This window comes from Mus pahari, chromosome 17, assembly GCF_900095145.1.
Source record: "Mus pahari chromosome 17, PAHARI_EIJ_v1.1, whole genome shotgun sequence".
Classification (NCBI taxonomy): Eukaryota; Metazoa; Chordata; class Mammalia; order Rodentia; family Muridae; genus Mus; species Mus pahari.
Genome location: NC_034606.1, coordinates 23,962,545 through 23,973,292, shown reverse-complemented (window position 1 = coordinate 23,973,292; position 10,748 = coordinate 23,962,545). Strand labels below are relative to the sequence as shown.

General features: G+C 44.8%; 1 protein-coding gene across 1 annotated transcript in view; it reads left to right on the top strand.

Moving 5' to 3' along the window:
* Positions 1-4,208, top strand: part of Fbxo32 (F-box protein 32) — a 32,807-nt gene extending 28,599 nt beyond the window's left edge. The window contains exons 7-9 of the mRNA XM_021216813.1: positions 436-618; positions 1,821-1,964; positions 3,461-4,208. Coding sequence (XP_021072472.1) covers positions 436-618; positions 1,821-1,964; positions 3,461-3,550 — 417 coding nt within the window. The 3' untranslated portion in view covers positions 3,551-4,208. The remainder of the gene's footprint in view (positions 1-435; positions 619-1,820; positions 1,965-3,460) is intronic.
* The last annotated feature ends 6,540 nt before the right edge of the window (positions 4,209-10,748 follow it).

Sequence of the window (10,748 nt, the reverse complement as noted above, 5' to 3'; positions counted from 1 at the left end):
TCTTCTGAAGGTCCTGAGTTCAAATCCCAGCAACCACATGGTGGCTCACAACCATCCGTAACAAGATCTGACGCCCTCTTCTGGAGTGTCTGAAGACAGATACAGTGTACTTACATATAATAAATAAAAAAAAAAGAGAGAGAGAAATTTTAAATAAATAAATAAATAAATAAATAAATAAATAAATAAATAAATAAAGAGCTCTTTAGAGCAGAAGCTTGCAAACACAGGGAAAGCCTGCTGTCCACCATCATCCAAGCCACTCCAGGCTGTTCTCTGGAGGGAGGCTCTGCTGTGGCTCCTGCTTCTACATATTGGACAGGGACCATTACTGCTTTAGGAATCTAGTAATTGATTGGAATACCAGGGCATTCTGGGAACAAATTGCCTGGAAAACAGCTCTTCTCTGCTCATCCTCCTCCCTTCTCTCTGCAGCCTGCCTTCAAAGGCCTCACGATCACCGACCTGCCCGTGTGCTTACAACTGAACATCATGCAGAGGCTGAGTGATGGGCGGGACCTGGTCAGCCTGGGCCAGGCAGCCCCAGACCTACATGTGCTCAGTGAGGATCGGCTGCTGTGGAAGAGACTCTGCCAGTACCACTTCTCAGAGAGGCAGGTCAGTGAAGCCCAGTGGCCTGCCCTTTTGTGTCCCCTGCCCTGCCCTGTCCTTCTCCAGCATGCGGTAGACTGCCCCCAACAATAAAATTATTTTCATGGAAATCGTAATTTTGCTACTATATGAATCATAATGTAAACATCTGTGTTTTCCATGGTCTTAGGAGACCCCTGTGAAAGGGGTGTTTGACCTTTGTGGGGGTTGGGACCCACAGGTGGAGAACCATTGGTCTGAGGCGTTTCTAAGTCAATGTGAGGTTTTTTTGCCTTTTGGTTTCTTGTTGTCATCATTCTCTTGATAGAGGAAAAATAAGTCCTTAACCCAGATTATATTTTATGGCTCATCCCAAAATTTCAGAAATTTAAAAAAAAAGGACATTTTTACAATGCTTTATATTCAAGCACTTTTATAAACATTACTTCCTTTTATCTGCCCACCAAGAAAGGGTAGATATTGTCATGCCCACTTCTTTTTTTTTTGAGACAGGGTTTCTCTGTGTAGCCCTGGCTGTCCTGGAACTCACTATGTAGACCAGGCTGGCCTCGAACTCAGAAATCTGCCTGCCTCTGCCTCCCGAGTGCTGGGATTAAAGGCGTGTCCAGCTTGTCATGCCCACTTCTAACAGGTGAAGAGACCAAGGCTACAAATGAGCTGTATATTTAAACTATTGACTCTCGGGGTTTGACAACTGGCCCTCCATTTGGATTGGGCCTGTGGAGACCCTATAAGTGTGTTCTTCCTCTTCATGCTTCCTCAGGGTTGTTTCTCCAACTCTTTATAGATGTGTGTTCATCCAGCAGGTTCTATTCATGAACCCACTGATACTTCAATGTAAAATAAAGCCACCGTGCTAATAACTGTGTCTTCATAGAAATTATCACTCAAAGAAAACATTGAAGTGGCTTGTGGGAAGGACCTAAGCTTTGAAGGAGCAGCATAAAAACAGTCACTAGGAAAGGAGTCATGGCTGCCTGTTTGTTTGGAGAGCTATGTACACAGTACTGTGAGTGAGTGGGGAGAGCTAAGGAAGTGTGGCTTTATAACTTGACAGTTTTCTTCCCTGGGCATGACAGGGTCCTTGTAAAAATGAAGGGAGAAAGATCAAGACCCGATCTTTTCAGAACCAGAAAGCCCCAAACTATCATCTTGGTGAAATCTCCTGAAATCATGTTTCTCCATTTCTTTTTTTTTTTTTTTTTTAGATCCGCAAGCGATTGATCTTGTCTGACAAAGGGCAGCTAGATTGGAAGAAGATGTATTTTAAGCTTGTACGATGTTACCCAAGAAGAGAGCAGTATGGGGTCACCTTGCAGCTTTGCAAACACTGCCACATTCTTTCCTGGAAGGTACGTACCTGTGCTGGCTGGTGTTCTATCGACGTGACACAAGCTAAAGACATTTTGGAAGAGGAACCCTCGGTTTAGAAACTGTCCCCGACCTAAGTGGCCTGTGACAGTCTCTAGATTGGTGATCGACCCAGCTGACTGTGGGCAGTGCTACTTCCTGGTTGGTGGTCCAGTGCTATAGCTAAGCAGGCTGGACAGGCTATGGGGGAGCAAGCCAGTAAGCGGCGAGCGCTCTTTTATGGCCTCTGCTTCAGTCCCTGCCTCCAGGTTCCTGCCTTGAGTTCCCGCCCTGATTTCCCTGAGCCAGACCCTAAGAGGCAGCTGTGCCAGCCACATGAGGTTGTTCCTTCCTAGCTCAGCCCCCAGCTTACGATGAGAGTAAAGCTCACTCAGCACTCGGACAGGGAAGGGAACTCAAAGACCTTCATTTCCCCCACCCCTTATATTGATTTGTCTCCGAGACCCCATTCACCATCTGTCTTTGTGTGCACAGGTACTTACATAGGCAAGCACTGATTCTTTAGCTTCACAGTGCTGTGGAATTCTTTGGGGGTGGAGGATAATCTTTGAATGTGCTCTCTTTGCGTATACACCTATCTGTGCAGATACACCTATGCACATATGAGCGCATGCGTGTTGAGGCCAAAGGTCACCGTCTCCTGTTTTTTTTTTTTTTTTTAAGATTTATTTATTTACTATATGTAAGTACACTGTAGCTGTCTTCAGACACTCCAGAAGAGGGAGTCAGATCTTGTTACAGATGGTTGTGAGCCACCATGTGGTTGCTGGGATTTGAACTCTGGACCTTCGGAAGAGCAGTCGGGTGCTCTTACCCACTGAGCCATCTCACCAGCCCCCCCCCTTTTTTTTTTCCTGTTTTTCTCAATAGCTCTCCACGTTTTAATTTTTTTTTTCCTTTGAGTGTACCGGAAGCTCACCAGTTTGACTAGACTGTTTGACTAGTTTGACTAGTTGACAGTTCGACTAAACCAGTGAATTCCCGAGATCCACCTATCTCGACCTCATTGCTAGGGCTTCAGATGCATAGCTCCATGCCCAGCTTTTGCATGGGTACTGGGAATCCAAATTCAGGTCCTCATGGTCACACACCAGTCACTTGACCCACTAACTTCTTTCCCCAGACCCTTAATTCAGTGACATTATTTTGTTTTTAAGATATATTGGTACTTTTAATCACATACATACATACATACATACATGTTTACTTGTGGTTATGCGAATATGAGATCAGTGCGTACAGCACTGTCAGGATGTCAGCTGCCTTGGAGCCAAAGTTCCAGGTCATTGTGAGCCACCTGACCCAGGTACAAGCCCTGAACTTGAGTCTCCTGCAAAAGCAGTGAATGCTCTTACCCACTGTAGTGTAGGCTCCAGCCCCTGTGGTGGCTTTCCTGACTTGGAGAATTGTTAAAGTGATTCACAGCACCAGGGAGCTGCCACAGAGAACTCAGACCTAACCATGATGCTCTCTCTAGGGCACTGACCATCCGTGCACGGCCAACAACCCAGAGAGCTGTTCCGTCTCACTTTCCCCTCAAGACTTTATCAATCTGTTCAAGTTCTGAGTAATCCCAGCACACGACAACGCTTCGGACGGCTTCTGAGTGGATGGCTGGGAGTCGGGACACTTCATCTGTAAATAGTGTACATTATAAGCATTGGCTTGAAACTGCGGGGGATACGTCACTGAGAAGACATTGGCGGGGAAGAGATGCAGTTGCCGATGGAAATCTACAAATGCGAATTCCACACGAGAACTGGTACAGAAAAGCAGAAATCCTGTAAATAGACTTTTTATTTTCCCTAACGATTTGCAAGCAAGACCATAAAGGCAAGAACTCTATGTCAGCCATGGAAATGGAGTCCTCTTGAGTTCCCGAGGAAGAAAAAGGCAAAAAAAACTCAAAAACAAGATGGACCACTCTGTTTACAATGTGAAAATGTTGTATAAGACAAAAATAAGGAAGAAGGAAAATGAAAATGTCATTGAGAAACCCTTGGGCTTTGGGTTTGGGTTCGGGGGTTTGTTTTCAGCAGGCAAAGAAGTATATCCACCCGAAATCTGCACGGGCTTAAGTCCTTATCCTGTGAAGATGCCACACAATGGTCTACCTCTAAAAGCGTAGCGAGCTCTCTGGCAACATACTTTATCTGGGAGGCAGTGTCTGTGTTTCATGTAAGTTCTATACTCTGTGAAGTGATCTAAGATGGGAAGGCTGTTAGAAAAAAAAAGCCCTCTCTTGGTTCTGACTTCCTGTCGTCCCCCCCCCAATCCCGCTCAGTCCCTGCACCTCTTTTCCTTTCATGTCGTCACTCCTGTAGGGAACCGGGAGACCATCTAAAGAGCAGCAGAAGTCATGGAGAGAGAATTAGGCACCTGTGCATGCTCAGAACTTTCCATTTACCTCTTCCTTCTAATGCCTAGCTTCTGGGCTTGTCTGGGCTTCCTTGGGTGTCTTCAGGGATAAATGGATGACTGGGACCTTAATAGAACCTGAGAAACTGAGGCTTGGTAGACGCAGTTTTTCACACTCGCCAGTTAAACATTCTGCCAGCTGCTGTTTCCCCTCGGCAGGGCAATGAGCTGAGGCACTGTCTGTTCTGTAGGCCCAGCATCCATCTCGAGTCACCCTGAACTGGGACTTTTCATAAGCATGATTGAAAAGAAAGCCCGGCGTTCCAGCCAGATAGCTGTGTTTGTCTTAAGCTTGTTTCAGGGCTGAGTTAGAACAAAGAGAGTTAAAAGATAAAGGATCCCAGGGGTTTTTGGGAGGCAGAGACATGAAAGCTATGGAAGAAAGGAGATCTCAGGGCTTAAGGAGATAATTCCTGGGGTGGGGGAAATGTTTTTATAATTTACTTTTTATAGATTGTTGCTTTTCTACAATGTACATATATTTGCCATTGTATTTGCTTTTTTTTTTTTTTAAATCTCCAAATAAAATTGCCACTACGCATGCTCTTGGCAAGCAAGCAGAAATAGGAATTTGTTCCATGTAAATGCTAAGGGGTGGTGTGACCTGAAGCATTGATGCATGGGGGGGGGGGGTCCTAGGAAGAGAGGAAAGATGGCTGAGCATGAACAGGAACAAGGCCGGGGCAGTCAACCTTCTTCCTTCAGTAGTAGAGCACCCTCGGGTGGGTACTGTACAGGCGAATGGAGTCTGTGGAGCGGCTCCCTGATTTGCAGGGTCTTACACCTGTGCTTACACCAGAAGTTCTCCATGTTTTCCTTCTCAGCACCATCGCCTAGTGGCCAAATTAAGTTGAATTGAAAGGTTCATAATGAGAAAAGGGACGTGTAAAAAAACAAGATTTCTTTTACATAGAAAAGTTAAAAGTCTAAAGTTGAACCTTGGAGATTACAAACATTGTAACAGATAAGAGTTTCCTGTTTGATTTTGGTTTTTTTAATCTTCTCCCCAGAATCAATTTTACATTAAAAATGTAGGGCCTAGATGGAAGGGAGGGAGGGAGGGGAGGGAGGGAGGAAGGAAGGAAGGAAGGAAGGAAGGAAGGAAGGAAGGAAGGAAGGAAGGAAGGANGAGGGGAGGGAGGGAGGAAGGAAGGAAGGAAGGAAGGAAGGAAGGAAGGAAGGAAGGAAGGAAGGAAGGAAGGAAGGAAGGAAGGCAGGCAGGCAGGCAGGCAGGCAGGCAGGCAGGCAGGCCTGCAGCCACAGTGATTCTGAATGACAGTGTTGGGTTAGGGGATCGTGGCCTTTCACATGTCCTCAGCCTGTCACCACTGCTCTGTGGTACTGTTCAGAGATTGGGAAGTTGTTGGGACCTTGGGGTTTACAGGTCTGTCAACTTTGCCAGCTTTGAACTGCCAGCGCAAAACTAGTTAGCCAGTCTCCCAGACAGGCAGCAGTACCCAAAGTCATATAGCATCCATACACCCAAGGCAACAATGTAAATGGGCCTTACCCCAAGCAGTGAGGGCACAGCTTCTTGAAATATTTAGTAGGTGCCCGCAGATTCTCGGTGACCCTTGGTGTCATTGGATATGATATGTGACACAACCGAAGAATCGTTTGAAGGATGAAAAAGGAGAAAGGGACATATATTGGTCACTGTCACTGACTGGTAGAAAACAGGAAGGATGCGGAAGGTGGAGAGGGAGTGGGAGAGGAGTAGAAATGATGTATCTTTGATGCTGTCTGGGGGGGGGGAGCAACAGAAAGAGGAGGGCAAGCAAGATACCCATATTAGGTCATGGCCAGAGCCTCATATTCAAGTACTGGGAGTTGAAAAGAAAAGCTCTTAGGACATTAATAGTCTATAGAATTCCTCTTGGCAAACCCAGGCAGGACTCCCAGACCTAAAACACAAAACCTAGGAATTCCTGACCCAGAACGGCTGGTACAAAAGCAAGACCGGTGTGGCTATAGAACTTGCTGGTAGAAATGGGACTGTGTATCTCTCTACTGGACCTGACTTCCCCTCCTTTGCATGTTGAAATGCAGAACTAGAGTTATACCCACTTTGGAGTGATTCAGAATCTGGAGAAGGAAAAGAGTTCTGTCCAAGCAAAACAAGAGAAATGGTCACTGGTGACGTTACTTAGGAGCAATCAGCCGAGTCTCTGAATGAGAACCATCATGTATATATGTGTATGTGTATGAAGTTTAGGAATGCTCCTTTTATAGCTAGAGTCAGTAAAAGAAAAACTCACTGTCACTGTCAACTAGACCATGTCACTACTATCATTGCTTCTAGTGGGTATCTCAGTTGAATGGGATGGAAAAGGTGACAGACAGAAAGGAACAGACATTACACGGTGGGCTCTCCAGCCCATCAGCTGAGAGCTTTCTGGTTAGTGATGATCAACTTCAGGGGGCAGTGGTTTAGTGGAGACATTTTTAAGGGACAAAGTTTCCACCACAAAAGCTTTCAACGGAAGAGCGGATGTAATTGTGACCATGAAGCCATGCCCCGTGAGGCATTTGCTGTTGACACAGGCTCCTTATTTCTGCTGCTTCATACGGGAGAGGAAAAAAAAAGACTGGGATTTTGATTTGTCTAAGCAATTCGTATGATTCACAGAGAGATAAATCATCACGTGAGATGGTTAGCAGTGTATGGTTCTCAGCTTTCAATGCATTGTTTATTATAAAACATGCACCTGGGTTTATATTTTTCTGCCTGGTTGTAAAGCAATAACATCTTGCTATGCAAACACTAAATTTTATGTGTGAATTCTCAACTGTAATTTTATGTGTGCATTTTTTTTAAACTAAACTCTATCATTTTCTATGTTGACATCTGTTGTTGGTTTGGTTTTGTTTTGTTTTTAATCTGTTTCCAACTATCTGAGTCTGTGAACCATCTCTCCTGACTGGAGGCTGGCTTGAAACCTGTTAGTGTTTAAACAGACTCAGAAACAACCCTGGACTGCTGGGGCAAACGCAGGAGTGTTACTCTGATATATCATGGGCCCTCTGTGGCTTCAACAAACAAGGTCATAATTCCTCTAAATCCTGTGTTTTCTGTAAATGTTTTCTTCTTCTCAGCTCTGCAAAAACGAGAGAGAGAGAGAGAGAGAGAGAGAGAGAGAGAGAGAGAGAGAGAGAGAGAGAGAGAGAGAGAGAGAGAGAGAAAGAATGAGGAAACTTTATGGTTTTCCAAATTAAAGGAACTCCTATCCCAGACTTTAGACCAAAAAGGGTTGTTAGAGAATATGGACTCTGGCATTTCTGCATTTGAAGTTGAGGAAGCCTTTCCAGAATTGGGGGTACAGAGGCTTCCTCTGTGCTCCCTGGGAGGTCAGCAAGAGGGTTGAACAGAAACCTGAAGCTTCCTGATGCCAGAATTCTTGAGTCCACCTTCCACCCAAGCACCTTGTGGACATGTGTAAATTCATGACACCCACTGTAATGCCTCCCAAGAGCTTCACTGTGGGAGGCATGGGAGGTGATCCCATGATGGGCACCTTCCACGAAACTGTCCAAACCTTTTAAGTCTGATTCTTACTGGTGAAGTTAAGAGTCCCTTTTTCATTTTTGTACCCTCTTATTCTGCTATGAGTCCAGCATTCTGCTGAGCACCACCTGCTTCCTAGGAAGTAACCAGTGTGCTGGGGAGATGGCTCAGTCGATAAAGTGCCTGCTGTGTAAGTGTGAGGACCTGAATTCAGGTTCCAGCATCCGTGTAAGAGCCAGGCAGGAACTTAAGTGCAAGGCAGGGCGGGGTGGGGAGCAGGTTCCTTGGCCAGCCAGCCTTAAGAATGAAGTGGTCCCCAGGCTCATCGAGAGATCCTGTCTTAAAAAATAAAAAATGGACAGAGATCTAGGGATGCACCCAACATCTGCCCCAACCTCCAAAGACATATGCATGTGCACAGAAATCCCCAGGCATACTAGGATACACTCATGTATGTACACACACACACACACACACACACACACACACACACACACACACACACCGGAATAGATAAGTATTGACCCAACTTCCTGCTGGTACCCATGCAGGTCTTTCTTCTCCCTCAAAATGGAAAGGTACATTTAAACCATCCATCCTCTTTCCTGCTCCTCTCTTACCAGTAAGCCCTACTATAAGATCCAGTGAGGTTCATTCTGTTCAACCTGGTTTGTAATAAGCAGAGTTTGTCCTGTAAGGCAAGGAAGGGATGGTGATAGCCATAATTTTTGTCGTCTGGGCTTTTTTCAAAGTGTCCTTGAATTCACCAAGCAAACCTTCTTGAGAAATCGCTCTAATCTTAGTCTCTCTCTGATTTGCTGGAAATAATGGATGGCCACATCCAAACTCCGAATTTCTGGATGTGTCATATGCCTCAGCATTACAGAATCTGACTCTCTCTTTGAGTGTAGACATGTGTGTTAACTATGCACAGGGCTGTTTAACAGACGGCTCCGATCCCTGCTCCATACTTGGGAGCCTTTGGCTCCATCTTTATGCTACCAAATGCTAATCACACTGGCTACAGAGCGTATATTATAGTCCGTGTCTAAGCTTAGAAGCTTTAAATGTATGTTTTAAAGAAAAAAAAATACTAGAGTGGGTTGAACATTTTAACTAAATTCGGAAGGTTGGATAGACTACATGCAAAGATGATTGTTTAATAATGAATAATCTGAACCCTTTATAACTTATTTGCACACCTTTCTTGCATGATGAACTGACATTTTTATAGTTGTTTGTATAAGACAGTGGCATATTTTTGTAAACATTTTTTTGACACTGAACTTCAATAAATGTTTTTCCTACAACACACCCTGGTGTATTATTGATGTGTGTCAACTCAACTCAGCTTTGTATTATAATGAGTATGTTTATCTTTTGTCTTTGAGACTTACGTTCCTGCTCCCAGAAATTTGTTAACATGATTATGAAAGTTCCTGGGAATACATAGACAAATAAGCTTGTGGCTGAATACCAACCAAACTACATTGCTCCGTTTGAATAGGGTATTTCTGCGTGTTGCGTCTATTGTAGGATGATTGGGAGAAAGGGGATTCTGAAGTCATTATCATTTATTTACCAACGAACCTTTACAGAAGAGTTAGTGTTTGCTAGATCTGGGCAAAGCACTGAGAACAGGTGGTGAACACCACAGAAACGGTCTCTGCCTTGATAGATTTCAGATTCTGACCAGAGAGACAGACAGACAGACAGACAGACAGACACACACACACACACACACACACACACACACACACTCAAGAACAGCAAGCAAATGGAAGCAGCTTGCCAGGAGTGTTCTGAATGGACGAGGCCAACGTTGTTTGAGGTGGGCTGAGCAGACACTTGGCTGAGGTGCGTGCTGTCAGTCACTCAGCCTCAGAAGGAGGGTTAAAATGTTTCTGAGAAGGCCGGGCGTAGTGGCGGACACCTTTAATCCCAGCACTCAGGAGGCAGAGGCAGGCGGATTTCTGAGTTTGAGAGGCCAGCCTGGTCTACAGAGTGAGTTCCAGGACAGCCAGGGCTACACAGAGAAACCCTGTCTCGAAAAAAAAAAAAATGTTTCAGAGAGCAAGAAGTTATTAGAACCTAGCTCTTACGTGTAGTGTGGTCTGCCATAGCTCTACGTAGTTCCCTCTGTTGTGGTATCTAAGATGTCGTTAGTAAGATGTCAATGCAAGAAACACAGTTCTCACCTCAGAGGGGAGGGGAGACAGTTTATTCTGGACCAGATATGGTGACCATAGTCCAGGAACACAGATTTAGTTGACTCCAAATTCCACACTCTAACATGTCTGCAGGCTCACGAAGCTTTTATATTCTCACTAACAAAGTCATAAATCAACACGTTTTTTTTTTCAAATGCATTGAAGTCGGGTAGGCGGGTTACAGAAAAATGGAGGAAATCCTGTTCTAGGCTTCAGATGCTGCCCAACAGTGGCGTTCTTAGTTTTGGGATTGGTAAACACTAGAAGAGGCTGTTCCTGCATTCCAAAGGACTTAGCTAAGGCCTATAAGAATGTCAGACCACATACAGAAATGGGTAGTAAATGGTCATTAAAGAAGCTGAGGACCTGGGGCTGGAGAGATGGCCCAGCAGAGCACTGACTGCTCTTCCAGAGTTGCTGAGTTCAATTCCCAGCAACCACATGGTGGCTCACAACCACCTGTAATGGGATCGGATGCCCTATTCTGGTGTGTCTGAAGACAGCAACAGTGTGTACTCACATGCATTAAGTAAATAAATATTAAAAAGAAGAAGAAGAAGAAGAAGAAGAAGAAGAAGAAGAAGAAGAAGAAGAAGAAGAAGAAGAAGAAGAAGAAGAAGAAGAAGAAGAAG